Below are 17,553 nucleotides of genomic sequence, written 5' to 3'. Positions count from 1 at the left end.
TTGTTTTGTTTTTGTTTTGTTTTGTTTTCTTTCTTGGTTTGTTGGTTTCTGGTTTTTTTTTTTTTTTCTTTTTTTCTTTTTTCTTTTTCTACCTCTCTATTCTCCTTGCTCCCTCCCAAAATTATCACCTTTCAGACCTTCAACTTTTCAAATGTTTTTCTCTCTGCCCTCCCAGGTTGAAGCTTTTCTCCCAGTCTTTGTGAAGAAACACAAGGTTGGATGGTGTAGGAGGGAACTTGCCTTTCAAGCAGTCCAGTGTCTTCTGCTAATGCTCTGACTGCTATTAAACTGCTTACCCACTTTTCTACCAAGCTACACGGGGCAATACAGGCCATCTCAGGTCAGGGACCACACTGCCTTGCAGTAAAAACACTCACTTGAAAGAAAGAGTAAAGGAATGCTGACAGTTCTTTATGGGAATTGGCAAGATAAGGGACCTTGAAGTTCTGTAGGAAAGGGCAGAAATTTGCATCTACCGCTGAGTTAAGTACAAGAGGTTAGAGTAATTTTGCCACAATATTTGACAAATATTTCTCATAGACTTGTCATAGAATATTTTTATCTATAATCTCAATTTCTTTCATAGATAGAATTTGCAGGCTAAAGTGTTGATAAACAGTTCCTTAAAGGTACATAAGAAGACAAAAAGGAAAGTTTTGGAGTTTTGATCAGAAATTCTGTATGTAATTAAAATTTGAAATTTTAATATTCTTATGGAATATAAGGGACTATGTAAAGATATAATATTTTCGTGAAATGATTATATGTATTTTTATTTTCTGTGTGATTTATGTCTTGGGATGCGACAATTGATTTTTTAAATTCTGTTCTGTTTGGTATTACTGGAATCAATAGAGCAAACACATCTAATAGCAATAGAGATGAGAAACACACAAGCATTTTCCATGAAGAAAGCTCAGACTAGCTTGCTCAGAATCTCAACAAAGTGCAGTTGATTTTTCTCCTTTCAGTTTCACTTACTTTTCTTCACATTATTTATTTATATAACTCAGGAAAATAAAAGGTTAATTTGGAAGAAATCGGTACAAGCCTTAAAATCAATACACTGAGATGAAAAACTTTGCAGCAAGCATGTTGGGTAGTTTACTTCCAATTGGTGTGACTGCCTGGAATGAAATAAATTATTTCCCATTAAAGGCAACAGCTTTGGGAATAGAAATCCACTGAGTCTAACTGGCTTACTGAAGTACGTAGCTTTCTCAAAAAACTAATAGACCACCATACAAGTTAAGTAAAAATAAAATAAATAAAATAAAATAAAATAAAATAAACATCAAACGAGAGATAGAGAGAATATAAAGTCTTATAAAAATGCACCTATTATCTCCTTCTTGGTGGTTTTGAGCTTTCATTCCTCCACCTCTAAGCTGTCCCTGCTCAGGTGACAATCTTTGAATTAGATTCTGAACACTGGTAGAAAAAACAGATTCATGTGCAAAAGCAGGAGAGAAGGGTAACGGCTAGTTTATTGGATCTCCCAGACTTTTTCAGACTTATTTTTAGCAAACACAATTTGAGAGCAATTCAGCTGGGAACTTGCCCAGTCATTTAACAAATATCTTGCCAGGTCATCAGTCAGTGTGGAATCCTCACTTGTTCCTGTTTGTGGTATTACTGTTTGACTACCATATTTTGATTGCTGTACAACTCATGCCTCATCAGATAGTCACTTTTGAGATCTGGACATACTCCCACTTCCAACATGAAGAACAGTGCTAGAAAATAGAATATATATACATAGTGCTAGAATCATAGAATTGCTCAGGTTAGAAAAGACCTTCAAGATCATCAAGTCCAACCGCAACCTACTCATACTACCCTAGTTCTAACAACCATCCACTGAATCATATCCCTGTGCACCACATCCAAACGGTTTCTAAACATATTCAGGGATGGTGGCTCAACTTTGGGAGCCTATTCCAGTGCTTAACAACCCTTTCTGTAAGGAAGCTTTTCCTGATTTCCAATCTAAACTTACCCTGGCACAACTTGAGGCCATTTCCCTCATCCTGTCACCTGTCACCAGTGAGAAGAGACCAGCCCTGCTCTCACTGTAAACACCTTTCGAATATTGGAAGAGAGCAATAAGGTCTCCCCTCAGCCTCCTTTTGCCTAGATTAAACAGTCCCAGTTCCTTCAGTCTCTCCTTGAAGGGGATATTCTCCAACCCCTTCACAAGCCTTCTTTGGACCTGCTCCAGCACCTCCATGTCCTTTCTGCATTGAGATGCCCAAAACTGAACACAGTACTTGAGGTGAGGCCTGCTGTGATTACCCGTCATGTTAGTTCTCTATGCCTGTTCTAGAGGTAAAACAATAATAACTTCAAAAAAAAAAAAAAAAAAAAAAAAAAAAGGGAAGGGAAGGGAAGGGAAGGGAAGGGAAGGGAAGGGAAGGGAAGGGAAGGGAAGGGAAGGGAAGGGAAGGGAAGGGAAGGGAAGGGAAGGGAAGGGAAGGGAAGGGAAGGGAAGGGAAGGGAAGGGAAGGGAAGGGAAGGGAAGGGAAGGGAAGGGAAGGGAAGGGAAGGGAAGGGAAGGGAAGGGAAGGGAAGGGAAGGGAAGGGAAGGGAAGGGAAGGGAAGAAAAGGGAAGAAAAGGGAAGAAAAGGGAAGAAAAGGGAAGAAAAGGGAAGAAAAGGGAAGAAAAGGGAAGAAAAGGGAAGAAAAGGGAAGAAAAGAAAAGGGAAGAAAAGAAAAGGGAAGAAAAGAAAAGGGAAGAAAAGAAAAGGGAAGAAAAGAAAAGGGAAGAAAAGGGAAGAAAAGAAAAGGGAAGAAAAGGGAAGAAAAGAAAAGGGAAGAAAAGAAAAGGGAAGAAAAGGGAAGAAAAGGGAAGAAAAGGGAAGAAAAGAAAAGAAAAGAAAAGAAAAGAAAAGAAAAGAAAAGAAAAGAAAAGAAAAGAAAAGAAAAGAAAAGAAAAGAAAAGAAAAGAAAAGAAAAGAAAAGAAAAGAAAAGAAAAGAAAAGAAAAGAAAAGAAAAGAAAAGAAAAGAAAAGAAAAGAAAAGAAAAGGGACAGATTTAGCTGTCAATTGAGTTGCAGAGATGCACTCTCAAATACTGGAATATCTTCTCGGTGTTTCCCAATAGCTATTTCTTGTCTTTTATAGCAGACAGTTACAAAGACAATTCTTAGGTACTAATACCCTTGAAATACTTATATTGGAAAAAAAAAACAAACAAAAAAACCCACCTTTCTAGTTTCTACTATTTTAATATTTTCTGTATCATTCTGTTAAGTCTTCTGCTGTTCTTAAGAATGCCTAAAAATATCATCAAAGTGTAAGTAGAGAATTGGCATTTTTTTATCCTGAATTGCCCAGATGTCTCTGAAAAACATAATGGTAACTCTGAGAAGAGAGCAAATCATGACTTTCAATGACGTTATACTTAGTTTGATGTGAAGATAACGAAAATACATGTATGTTTAAAAAAAAAAATCAAACCTTACTGTTTAATGCCTTTTGTAAGTAGAAGTTTATCATAAATTCACTGAAAACTGAGAAGATCTGAAGATAACTTTGCTGAACATGCCTAATTATAAAGGTAAGTGCTATTTTCTGAAAAGCTGATGTTGGATATTTGGGTGAGGAGAATGGACACAGTTTTCCTTTAAGCTATTTGAGAGTTCAGATCACTAAACTGATTATTGTGATCATTAACCACTTTTCAAAATCCAAATAGTTATTCATCCTTTTATGTTCTCAATGTCAATTAAATCTAGAGATATTAGAAGTATTGAGGTTCAAGGAAATACTAAATTCATATATTCATGATTTTGCTAGTCTGCCCATGCAAGACATAAATATAACATATTCTAGGGCAGCTAAGCGTCTCAATAGGAAGCCCAGGTAATTGACTCAAGGCTATAGATTTCTCTCTAGTAGAAACAGAGATGAATATATGTTGTTCCCTAGTTGTAATCTGGACTAATTTTATTAACCTGATCCAAAAATCTGCGTAGGTAAAAATGGGGTGAGATTGTGAGAGACGCACGTGCTGCTGTAGTGGAGACCACATAAGCAGTTTAGGTGTAATACTATTTTTATTACATTTCCAATAAAGACCTTTCACATCATATTACAGATAACCTGGTGGGCTGTCCAAGATAGTGACTCTAGGTAGTCATAAATCATCTTTTGAAGAAAAGAGTTATCTCTGTATTTCTTATATGAGAAATAGGCACTCTGTATTGCTATTGATCATCCCTGTCCAACTTATAAATAGAACTAATGAGATCTGGAAAGAGTCACCTCTGGCTCTAGTTGAAATAACTGTACTAGTCCATAGATTTGTGAAAGGGAAAAGAGTCTATCAACTCTAATCATGTCCAGAGAGACATCCTATACAGGTTTGGAAAGCAATTTTGTGATTATTAAGAATAGACATGGTTTTTGTTTCAGTTTGCACTGTGTTACATCTTTTGTCCTGAAAACACCATCCCAATAAAATAAAAGTTGTGTTTAGTGCTGTTTTCTTTGGTTGGCCGTTTTCCAGAAAAAGAGGCACAATATGAGTTCCTGATTCCTACACAGAAATTACCAGTTAATACTAGCAGTTCACAGGCTGTAGAAAGGGAAAGATGGGAACTTGCAATCTTCCTTATTCTTCTAGAACATATTGAATTAAAAGGCATAAAGACTTTTAGGAACGAGACAAGAACTCCCAAGTACAGCTTTCAACTCTGGGTGAATGAGTCTAATGTTTCTGGTCACCTAGTTGTCCTACCGCAAAACTCAGTTGCTTCAGTAGCTTCTTGGTTAAGGCAGTAGTAAATATTCAGCAGAAGACTTTTAGTATTTTAACACTGCAACAGACTGGAACACACATTTTCACGTTTCTGCTCAAATAATTTAACAGATAGGCTAGTATGCAAAGAAGAGAAATAGCGTAGCATGAGTGAAAATTTTTATATCCCTTCTGTAGTTAACTGAATGGGCTGGAGCAGTCACCAGGGTCGACAGGGGCCCCTTGGCCCCTGGGAAACCATGGCAACAAATGACCTGAAGATAAGGGAGAAGTACAGGTTAGACCAAATAAGGAGGAAACAATAGATGCCACATGTCCATTGGTCAGAGATAATGGTAGTAGCCCTAAGGCATGGGGAAAGTTTTAAGAAGGGTGTGCTCCTTGCAATTAACGCCATTTTGCCGCTCACCATATTGGTGTCATGAAAAGCGTGCGAAACTGGCCGGGGCTGTCGGAACACTTTCACAAGGAGACTTCAGTCAGGGTCGCCGAAACAAAGGCGACAAATGGTGCTCCGTGTGAGGAAGTCTCACCTGTGGAAGTGTGACAGCCGGCTGCGGGACGGACGCAGGAGCCTGCCGTGGTAAGGCGGCGGAAGAGCTGGAGGGGCTGATCCCCTGGGGCTAAGAGCAGCGCTGGTAGCTGGTGGAAGGTCGCGGAGGGTTTGAATTCCCTGGGCGACGATGGAATCCGTCATTAAGGTATTATATCAAGTTTGTAAAACGTACTGCGGGAAAACCGCCCCTTCTAAGAAGGAGGTGGGTACCGTTCTTTCTTTTCTTGTAAAGGAGGGACTTCTTTCTTTTCCTTATGAGATTTATGACTCCAGCAAGTGGGACTCTTTGACATTAGCGCTTGCTCAGAGAGCTATGTCGTCCCAAGGGGCGTCGGTGCTTAAATTTTGGGGTCTGATTCGGGGTGCTCTGAAGGCAGCGAGGGAAGAAAAGACTGCCAAAAACCTTGCCAGAGATCTGTTGGGTTTGGATCCGGGCGGGGGAGGGTCACCGCGGCCGGGAGACTCTAACCCCTTCAAGGATCTGCCCCAAGACAAGATGGCACCGGAGGCACCGACCTTGCCAGAAACACCAACACCGGAAAAGAAGGAGGAAGAGTCGCCATCATCTCCGACGGCTCCGCCCCCGTATCCTCTCCAGTACCCCTCTTTGCATGGCTTTCGTCAGGGGGAGGATCCTACACGGGTAGGGGTAGGGGCAGGGGCCGAGGGATTGCTGGCTGCGGCTCCGCCCTCAGGGGCTGAGCGATTGATGGTTGCGGCTCTGCCCCCGCCACCTGTTCCGCCCTCCCAAACGGCCAGGGTCCCAGCTAACTTGGGGAAAGGGGCCTTATTTATCGATTGGGGCCGGGTAAGGGAGGAGATGAGAGCAGCGGAGCTCTTGGATGATTATAAGGCATTCCCTGTAGAGATCAGGGGACAGGGACCTGTTTGGGTTCCTTTAGACCTGTTGGAAATAATCCAAGTAATTTTTGTCAGGACGGTATCTCTGATAAAAGCAGAATTTATTCGCGATTGCAATGGCGGGCGTCCCACAAGTAGGAGCGCGCCTATGGACACAACATGACAGCCTTTATACCCTGTTTACTCCCCCTTGCCTTCCCCCTCCCCTGTTTCCCCACTGGCTGGGTACTCCAGGTTCACAATCTTATCAGAAGGTTTACATTTGTTATTTACTTGTTATCTGGTGCCAGTCAGCAGTCATCCTGTTGTCTCCAAGATGTCTCGGTGCTCTCCTGGTCCTATTGATATGGTGATTTTCTTTAAAGTCATCATCGTTAAACAAAGAGCACTGGGGGATGATGTCAGGCCTTCCCAATGTCAGGCGCTTCCTCGGGCTGCCATGGCTTGTTCTCTGGTTTGCTCTCGTGCAGGATATTCTTGCAGTGTGTATGACAAAATGTACATATATACACATATATACAGTGTGTTCCTGGGAACTATGATAGCGGAGATCATAAAATAAAAATAATATTATACAATTCTAATGCAGAAACAACACTTGATTCCCACAATTCCCCCCTTTTTCTTTTTCATACATTGTTGATTTCTGCAATTCTTTAAGGTTCACTTTTATAGACATCGCCCTCATCTTCACTTTCTTTATCTCCCATCTCCTCTAATACCAAAATTTTTCCAAATGTAATGGCTCCCTTAGTGCTTGCTTCAATAGTGCTCTCTCTATCATTATTATCTACATTATTATAGTAATTATTATATCTATATACTATCTATTAGTGCTCACTCTACTAGTCCCCTCACAAAGGGGGTAACACAGCAACCAGTGGCCATCAAGGCTCCTGCTGCTACTATCAAAGAAGTAAATGTGGATGCAGTCACCCCTTTCCATTTACCAAACCAGAACTCCAACCATCCAGTGACAGAAGTATCTATTCCTGATTTCTTTTCTGCCACTTCATTGCCAAGGGTGGCACCAAGTCCTTGCACTGCCTTCATTATTATGTCATCCAGAGCTGTGTTATTGGGATAAAGGTGCAACAACGAGTACCCAGTGTTACATATACATTCCTTTATCATATCTTAGGAGATCCTATTTTCTCAGGCCACCCTACTTGTGGCATATAACTGTCCTGCAATTCTCTTTATTGCACTCTTTGTATAATTTGTAAATCTCCATTGATTATAACAGATGTAGTTAACCCAATCTACATTCTTGTTGATCATCACCCACCAGGACAGTGACTCAAACCCTGCAACAGTTTGATTTCTTGCCTTAAAATCATCAGGAACAACAAGAAGATAAAAGTTTAAATCCTTAGCTTGCCCACATACCAAACAATATTGATATGTAATAATGTTCGTCACAAGAGATACATAAGTATTTACATTAAATGCTGCACTCATCAAATTAACATTTCTAACAGTTACAAGAGCCCACATTTCTGTCCTTAGATTCACAGTTTTAAGGGTCCAGCTGATTTCAGTTCTCATTGTGTTCGAGGGACCTTCTTATCTCTAGTATGATGTATTCACAATGCTTTCACTGTTGTGTGGGATGTTAGCAGTGCCTGGAACAGACCTACCTACCTTGGTCCCAGGGGCGAATCTTAAAAGAGATTTGTTACATACATATTATCGAGCCATATCAAGGCCTTGGGCTCTAGTTCCTAGAACCAGTTTCTCCTTTTCTCAGAGCTATTCCTGCAGACTAATCACATGCTCAGTTAGTATTTTGCTCCCTACTTGGGTAGAGATCCCCGTTTGTACAACATAAGGCCTTTTGTACGGTATTGTGAAAGGACTTAACCCATCTTTGGCTCTAGGTTTTGTTCTGGTACTAAGGAGAGCCAAAGGCAACAACTGTGGTCAGGATAGTCCAGCTTCCTGGCCCAGTTTTACACCCTGTGATTTAATTACATAGTTCATCTTTTCCTCCTGACCACTTGCCTGTGTGCTGTGTGCAATTGCCAATTTATTCCCAATGCTTGCTGACCTCTTGGACAATCTCTGCAATAAAACGAGTTCCCTGGTTGAAGGGTATTGTTGCAGGACACTCAAACCTTGGAATAATCTCCTGCAAAAGTACCTTGGTTACTTTCTTGGCACTATTGGTCCTGCAAGGGAATGCTTCTGGTCACCCTGAAAGGGTATTGGTTACAACTAGCATATATCAAAACCCTCATTTTTCCTGGCAGTTAAAAAAAAATCAATTTGCAATTGTTGTCCTGGAAGGTTCCCTTTCCAACAAGCCCCACTCGTACCCTGTTCCTGGTACTAGGATTGTACAGTTACTTTCTGGTGTCTGAACCCCCCCATGTTTTATTATGTTCCCTTAGAACCAAATTCTATAAAATACTAACGGGCACAACAGTGTGTCCATCTGGGTATGCACCCATCTGTCAGCTTGCTCTCTTCCCTTCATTCATTAGATTCCTATCCTTTCTAGAGTACCTTATAGGTTCTGACTAAGGTTCAGGTATTTCAAGTGTACCGTCTGGAATTAAAGCTGTTCACCAATTTCTTTTCCTTCAGCTGCCTGTTTTGCCACCTGATTCATCATCATATTTCCAGTTTCCTGTACAGTGTCACTCTTCTGATGTCCTTTACAATGTATAACAGCCATGATGTTCTTTGGTAGATTTACATCATGCTGAATTTGTTTTCCTTGTGTGTAAACAATCCTTGCTCTTTCCAGATGGTACCACGAGTGGGTACCACCCCAAAAGCATATTTAGCATCCATCCATATATTTAAGGTTCTTGTCAAGGCAATTATTTCAGCCTTCTGAGTGGAAGTCCCCACAGGTAATGGTTGTGCTTCAATTACCCTGTCAGTAGCAGTTACTGCATGTCCTGCCTTACGGTTTCCTTGTCTTCACAAAACTGCTTCCGTCGATGAATCCAGGACTCCTCAGCATCGTCCAGGACTCCTCAGCATCGTCCAACGGTTCCTCCTGTAGCTCTGACCAACTTGTACAGACAGCCTCCATGCAGTCACACACTGCTGGCTTGGAGGCAGCTCTGCGTTGGTGTTCTGGGTGTTCAGCAAGTTGCTTCCTTCTCTTTGATCAGTTGTTCTTTCTGTTGAGAAACTTGATAGCCATTTAAATCAAGAAATTCAGCAAGCTCACAGTCCATTGCACAGTCCTTTGTTACTGTAGCATCCATGTACTGCAGTAAAGTTCCACTGTGAGATGGTGAATCCAAATCTCAGGCTCACGAGTTGACCAGTTCTCAAAAATCATTGGGCTGTTCTCACAACCCTGGGTAACACTGTGCAGGTTAACTGAATTATTATTATTATTATTACTTTTAATTATTATTATTATTTTCTTCTCTCCATATTTGAGTTTTTCTATTCAAAGGCAAGTAATTTTAGACTTTCTTTTGCAAAACCAGGCAGAAAAAGGTGTACTTCAAGTCCAGAACGGTAAAACCCACCTACTTATCCCTTAACTTGGTTAATAAAGATATACACCATGTGTTGTATATATTCAACTTTTCTATTAATTGCCCTCAAACCTTGTACCAAACTATAGCTCTTTCCATCCAATTTTTCATTTGCAAGATTGGGTGTTGTATTTGGATTTCTATCCAATTAGTAATCCAAAATCCAAAAAGTTATTTTTATTTCTTTTATCCTCCTACAATCTTGTATCCTCAAAGGGCATTGCTTTACCCTGGTTGGGCTGGCTCCCATCTTTAACTTAACTTTCATTGGGCTGCATTTTTGGCTCTGCCAGGCATCCCTGATGCCCGTAATCCTGTGTATACCCAATGTAGGATTTACGTAACTTCTGGGAGTACAACATTGCTTTTCCCAGTTTGTGTTAAAGCCAGACTTAAAATTTTCAGTCCATTGCTCTTGCTTGACAAGTAGGTCCAATCGTCTCTACTGAATTTAATCTCCACATTCAACTATTCTAACATGTCATGCCCAAATAATCGTTTTGGAGAACCTGGCATGTACAAGAATTTATATATTCCTACTTGTTCTCCTAGCCTGTATTTAATTGGTCCAAAAAAAAAGTAAACTTCTCTTGCCAGTAGCTGCTACAACTATTACAAAAATCACCTACGGGTAACAGTAAGACGCACCCAGAGGTACCAGAAAACAAACCTCTTCAGCCTGCTTCCCCTGCTGCTTTCAGTCCTGGCAGGGTGGAACTCTCCCTGAGTCCTTCCAGGCTCCCCTTACCTCTTCTTCTAGGTAAGGACATCCCTGTTAACCTTGCTCAACTTTGCCTTCCTCGGTTTGTTTTTCCCAAGCCCTTTTCACTTCCCAAACTCTCATCATCACAGCCATTACTAACATTGTATTTCAGTTTCACTCCCTTCTCTCCCCAGGCTTCCAGTGCTCACACTGGATATCGGGTTTCCCCAGCTCTGCAGATGCCGGCTATTCTCACTTCCAATGTCCGTCCCATCCCCATTCACAAGCACTGCACCCTTCACATCACAGCGGGAGGCTCCAGCCCCCAGCTCTTTCTCCCACTCCAAGTTGTTCTTACAAGCCGCAGTGGGGGGGTGTGCGGGGATGTGTTCTTGTGCCGGCCCAACTCTAATATCCCAAACTCACTGTTTTCCTTAACCTTTTTGCCATTTTTTTTTTGTTTGTTTGTTTGTTTTTCCACAATTCCACTATTTGTACCCTCAACTGCAATTCCACATACCATTAACAATTGCAATTCCGCATACCATTAAAAACTGCATTGCCACATAATTTCCATATACCGTTAACAACTGCATTTCTACATACTATTAAAATTGCACTTCCACACAATTTCCACATACCATTAAAAATTGCATTTCCACATAATTTCCACATACCATTACAAGTTGCATTTCTGCATTTCCATATACCATTAAAACTGCGTTTCCACATACCATTAAAACTGCATTTCCACATAATTTCCACATACCATTAAAAGTTGCATTTCTGCATTTCCATATACCATTAAAACTGCGTTTCCACATACTATTAAAACTGCATTTCCACATAATTTCCACATACCATTAAAAGTTGCATTTCCACACAATTTCCACATCCCATTAAAAACTGCATTTCTGCATTTTCATATACCATTAAAACTGCATTTCCACATATCATTAAAAGCGGTATTTCCACATAATTTCCACATACCATTAAGACAGTTTCTCCCAGTGCCTTCAAAATCCACAGATCAAACAACAGAATTCCTCAACTTCCACAAACACCCAGCACTTGGTCTCATGATTAGGATACTCAATTATACAACTGGTCCCATTACTCCATTTACGTTCCTGGTTTCTTATTCAATATTCCCCCTGGCTCACCAACAATGTTTCTCCAGTGAGCCAAAATACAACCCAAGGGGTCTTCTCATATCACTTTAGACACCCCTTGTTCCATAACAGCCTCGTACACAACATAACATAACACCTTCAGGACATAAACATTTAACAATCATAAAGACAGTGACAATAATCAGGACAATTTATCCTCAGGATCCTTCCTCTCTCTCTGCCTTCCTCCAGAACTCAACCTTCCCTCTGTATTCATTTCCCACACTTGCATAGCTGCCAACCTCCTTCTCCAATAAACAACATATCAACGATAAACATCATTTCCATCCATAAGTACAAATTAGGCCCTAGAAATTGATCTAATTGTTCTGCTACACTTATAGGATCCTCAGTTAAGGAATTTTTCTTGCAACTCCTAGCTTCTCTTCTAGTAAAAACAGCAGGCATTACCGCACTTTTTTTCCCCTTTGACCTAAGACTGCCTTAAGAGGACAAAGTGAAGTATTAGTAAGGTTAGTATTAGAGAAAGGAAAACTATCCAGGTCCCATTCGCATTACTCCAACTCCCTCAGTAATTGAGAGCGCATCCTCTCTCCAGGACCCTGCACAGATCAGCAGCACCCACTTTCCTCCTCTGGAGAGGTCACCACTGCTTTAAAAATTGCACTGCTTTAGAAATTAAAAAGGGGGGGAAGTTACCTAAGGGATCCCATTTATGATCTTTCTGCTTCTCTTTCCCATTTCCTTTGAACTTGGACTCCTCGCGAGGAACATTTCTTTACTCCTTGCACTCATTAAGCGACCTAAGCCAATTCTGTTTCAGAAAAAGGAGTCTTACTGTTGACATATAAATACAAAGTCTGATAGGCCCAATTTTCGTCAGACTCCTATTTTGGTCAAAAAAAAATGATTTTCCCTGTAGTGGCTCCCTACTGTATACAGTATTTAAACATCTTTTCCCTGTTCTTTTCCTAGTTTTGGGATTATTTTCCAATTTTGAAACACTTCTCCCAAGGGGCTGGCTCTCTCTAGGCACCATTCCGGGGACCTTTTTCCCCTGCTCTCGGGAACTCCTATTACCCATCCCTCCAGAATGCTACTGTGAACTCCCCAGCTCACAGGTTACCACACTCTGATTCTCGGATTTTGGGCCCAATCCCTCAGGAGTACTAGACTCCTATCTCGGATTAATAGGGGTGTACTGCTGGCACTTCGTCAAGTGCACAGGGTACCGCACACCAACAGTTCCCTCCCGAGACTCTTTCTTTCACCAACACAGCCGCTTCGTCCGTCCCTGGCCGTGCCCCTCGCGGGACAGCGGAACCGCAGGTCGGGACTCCGCACTCGCTTCGCACTGACAGCGCGTCTCAGTCACACACACTCAAAGAGTCTCAACCGACCCCCAAGGAAAGAGTTAAATCCCCTTACCTTGGTCCGTGCACGAAGTTACCGGGTCGCAATGGCCAACACCCGTGCCTGCCTGCCCCTTGGCTTTTACAGAGTCCGTCCTCTATGAAACAGTCTCGGTTTTTTATCGGCCGTACCAAGGAGTCACCTCACCACCCAGACAGGACCGCTGAAATCAGCGGGGTGCACCTATCCTGTGCAGGGCAGTAGGGAAACTCTCAAAGAGGCGATAATAATCCCGGACGAGCCCCCAAATTGTTGGAAATAATCCAAGTAATTTTTGTCAGGACGGTATCTCTGATAAAAGCAGAATTTATTCGCGATTGCAATGGCGGGCGTCCCACAAGTAGGAGCGCGCCTATGGACACAACATGACAGCCTTTATACCCTGTTTACTCCCCCTTGCCTTCCCCCTCCCCTGTTTCCCCACTGGCTGGGTACTCCAGGTTCACAATCTTATCAGAAGGTTTACATTTGTTATTTACTTGTTATCTGGTGCCAGTCAGCAGTCATCCTGTTGTCTCCAAGATGTCTCGGTGCTCTCCTGGTCCTATTGATATGGTGATTTTCTTTAAAGTCATCATCGTTAAACAAAGAGCACTGGGGGATGATGTCAGGCCTTCCCAATGTCAGGCGCTTCCTCGGGCTGCCATGGCTTGTTCTCTGGTTTGCTCTCGTGCAGGATATTCTTGCAGTGTGTATGACAAAATGTACATATATACACATATATACAGTGTGTTCCTGGGAACTATGATAGCGGAGATCATAAAATAAAAATAATATTATACAATTCTAATGCAGAAACAACACTTGATTCCCACAGACCCAAGGGCAGTAACTCGCCTCGCTGAGACAATAGGGAAGAAGGGTTTACGATCGCCCGCTACACTCTCTGCACTGGAGGCAATTATGGCTCCCGGACCTTTGCTTCCATACGATATAGAGTGCCTCATGCAGGTGATACTTGAGCCAGCGCAGTATATGTTATGGAAGGAAGAGTGGTTGGCACAGCTCAGGGCTGTAGTTGCAGCAGCGACATGTAACCCACAACACCCAGCAAATGGCAGGGAACAGGGAGAGATAACTAATCTGACACGGTTGTTAGGGTATGGGGAAGGGATGATAGGTTCCCCTGAAGGCCAGTTCAGACGCCTTCGCCCAGGAGAGCTGATGGCGGCCACAGAAGCAGCTCTGACAGCCTTCAGAAGGTTCTCAAGGACAGCTGAACCTTCTGCTCCCTGGGCAGAGGTAGCTCAGGGTCCATCTGAGTCATTCTCAGATTTTGCCAATCGATTGATTCGGGCAGTAGAAGGCTCAGATCTGCCAAAGATTGCCCATAATGCAGTAATCATGGATTGTCTTAAACAGAAATCACACCAAAATGTTAAGGATCTTATTCGAGCTGCTCCCAACGACCTCAATACTCCAGGAGATATCATTAGGTATGTACTAGAGAAACAGAGAACAACGCCCCTCACCAATGAGGGATTAGCAGCAGCGTTAGTAGCAGCGATGGCCATGAGGGAGGATCAGAGTAGGGGACCGTGTTTTAAGTGTGGACAGTTTGGTCACTTCAGAGCCCAGTGCCAAGTCCCTGAGAGGCAGAAGGGAGAAGCGGCACCAGGCCAGATCTGTCAGGCCTGTGGGAAACTAGGCCACACTGTACGCCAATGTCGGAAGTTTGTCATAGTGCCGCAGGGAAACGAGGATGGGAGGGTGCCTTAGGCTCAGGGCCCCTCCCCCGGAACACCAAATGGGCCAGACAATGCAACTCTGCTTACCCAAGGTCGGGGTCCCGTACCCCAGTGAGCCCCTTGCCCACGGTGGCGTTAACCATGGGAATGGGAGAGCGCCCCTTGGGCAGGATCATGCTTACTTGTGCGGGGAGCGTACTTTCTTGCCGGTCCCCTGAGGAAGAGAACACCGTAAATATGCCCTCAGCTATGACTGATAACATCTCGTCAGCACCTTCGGCATCCCACTTCACCCCCCCCTCGGCTTCAGCTTCGCATAAACAAGTAGAAGAAGGCGTTCAACTGTCTGCGCTTTTATCTTGCAAAACGGCAAAAGGGCAGGAATGCAAGGTCGTTGAAACCCCTCCGCTGTATCCACAACAATCGCTGTCTCTGTGTAATCTGCCCCCTGCGGGGGCAGGGGGAGAAGTGAGCTGGGATGGGACACTTGCTGTCTCCTCTCAGGAGGTGGAATGCAGTAACACCCAGGGGGGTGGGAACTGCGGGCACGGCTTGGGTACGGATTGGTCAAAAGTTAAGGAGGCGGTAGAAAGAAAAACAGCAGAGAGAAAGGGAAGTGATGTAACTTACAGATGCTCAGATGATAGTGTCCGGCCAGCACTGTCCACCCTAATTGCACCTGAAGGTGTAGGTGGCGTCCGGCCGGCACCCTCTGCTCAGGCTACACCCGATGGAGAAAGAAATAACGATAGTCTCCGGACTCACTCTTTGCCACAGTGTTCAGACCCATTGACTCGACCCACACATCCTTTTACAGGATTGAGTGCGCATGCAACCAATCAGAAGCCTCTACAACAGTCAGTGCATGATCAAAGGGAGATGGGCACAGTGGGGGAGGTGCGGAGCCCTCAGGTTCCAGCTGTGTCTGAAAAGGATAGCAAAAGGAGAGAGGTGAATTTGCATTTGGGAGTTAAGAGAGATGCACTAACAGATTGTGGGAAGTTTAGATCTAGCCTGATAAAGGAAGGAAGAGCACTAGAGACCTTCCTGATAGTAGGGAATGATAACAGAGGCCCGGAAGGGGTACTCCTTGATCCGAAAGGCATCACACACCTGATAGATTGTGCAGAGAAATGGGAATTGAAATCACTCCTCGCTTTAAATGCATTAGTAATCCTGACAGCATTAGGCCTTCTCTTTCCGCATGTAACAAATGTGATGTGCATGGTGCTTAAGCCAGTGCAGCATACACTGTGGGCATCAGAATGGGTTCCCTTCATGGACAGGTGGCCAGATTGAGGCCTGGAGAACAAGCAATTCCATATGGTTGGTTTGTGAGAGCAATGCTCTCAAGGCTTGAGACATCTGCCTTGATATTGAACAGACGTTTGTTATTCTTGAGGTACATTCCAACAGGTACCTGAGACAATGTTGGTATATATTGGGCATAGATAGTGCCACTAGAGCTATCAGCAATCACTCTAATCTCTAATCTCTCTGTCTATAACTTTACTAGTATTGTAGGATGTGGCTTTAATTATTAAGTGTTGGCGACATCACATCAGTTCTTGCAGGATAATTACACGGTGATTAAAGACCTATCACCTACTCCAAGTGGGATGAATCTCGCTTTGGCTTACCAAGGAAGGAACTTGGTAAGGAAGCTTTTGCAACATGATGACCTGCACCAATCGCTGAAACGCATCAGAGACAATGGACAGAAAACCTTGATCACCGTTCACCATGACACAGAAGAGATACATCGCGTCCTAGAGAGAGTAAAGAAGGACGGAGAACACCACTGGTGGGAAGTACTTCTTGGATGGTCCCCCACAGCGACAGGGATATTTAACTCTGTACTGCATCTGGTTGTAGTTGTGTTAGGTTTAACATTATTATGCTTAGTACTGATAATTATAATGTATATTAAGATGTGGCGCTTGCTTAGGCGAGTGTCCCGACTCGATTCAGCATTCTCTGAGGATACACTACATCGCCTCTTGTAAGACTCATCTTTAGGCTAGTAGGCTTCTAGGCTGTTAAGGTAGATCTATCAGGTGCTTCGCAGTATAACAGAGCAGGGTTTCACTGAGCATGGGAGAGATTTTGTGACAGGCGAAGAAGGCGAGTACTCGGGATGTGACGGGATAGGACCTCCCCCTGCTCAGTGGTGAAAAGCCTGCATCTAATTTGTGTATCTTGCTTCATCAACTGTCTGCAATAACGTTTAAGCAATCAACGCTTGGAATACGATAGGCTTCTCGAAAGATTGTAACCAGGTTCGCGTACACGCTGTAACGGATGTTTAACTATATTTAACCATATTTAACTCTATTCAGTTATAGTTGTATTAGGTCTAACATTATGCATTACGTTTATAGTCACATTATATTAGTTATATAGATATATAGGTATATTACATATATAAGTATAGTTTGTGCTGAAATGAATGAGTCAGCATCATCTAAGAATGCAGCATATAGCTTTATGTAGAACTCACGCTTAAGACATTAGGATTATTAGGTTAATAGTTCATAGGGTTATTAGGGTAGGATTATTTGGTGCATTGCAATGTAACGGGGCAACACTTAACTGAGAGGACAATGGCATGTATAGGCGCAATGCGGGGATTTCGGGGTGTACGTGATTAGGGTCCTCTCAGGTTGTAGTAGATTGACCTGTGCTTAGGGAGGGGGAAATGTAGTTAACTGAATGGGCTGGAGCAGTCACCAGGGTCGACAGGGGCCCCTTGGCCCCTGGGAAACCATGGCAACAAATGACCTGAAGATAAGGGAGAAGTACAGGTTAGACCAAATAAGGAGGAAACAATAGATGCCACATGTCCATTGGTCAGAGATAATGGTAGTAGCCCTAAGGCATGGGGAAAGTTTTAAGAAGGGTGTGCTCCTTGCAATTAACGCCATTTTGCCG

At 42.9% G+C, this 17,553-nt stretch overlaps 2 protein-coding genes across 2 annotated transcripts; both read left to right on the top strand.

Annotated features, from left to right (window-relative positions):
* Positions 1-4,943: 4,943 nt before the first annotated feature.
* Positions 4,944-13,037, top strand: LOC125688622 (uncharacterized). Its single transcript, XM_048934823.1, has 2 exons — positions 4,944-6,240; positions 12,801-13,037. Exons 1-2 carry the CDS (start codon positions 5,446-5,448, stop codon positions 13,035-13,037), a joined length of 1,032 nt encoding a protein of 343 aa, XP_048790780.1. The 5' UTR covers positions 4,944-5,445.
* A 686-nt stretch (positions 13,038-13,723) lies between these two features.
* On the top strand, positions 13,724-14,674 carry LOC125688621 (endogenous retrovirus group K member 8 Gag polyprotein-like). Its single transcript, XM_048934822.1, has one exon. The coding sequence runs from the start codon at positions 13,724-13,726 to the stop codon at positions 14,651-14,653; it is 930 nt and encodes a 309-aa protein (XP_048790779.1). The 3' UTR covers positions 14,654-14,674.
* Positions 14,675-17,553: the final 2,879 nt, after the last annotated feature.

This window comes from Lagopus muta, chromosome 2, assembly GCF_023343835.1.
Source record: "Lagopus muta isolate bLagMut1 chromosome 2, bLagMut1 primary, whole genome shotgun sequence".
Classification (NCBI taxonomy): domain Eukaryota; kingdom Metazoa; phylum Chordata; class Aves; order Galliformes; family Phasianidae; genus Lagopus; species Lagopus muta.
This window is presented reverse-complemented; position numbering and strand designations above follow the sequence as displayed.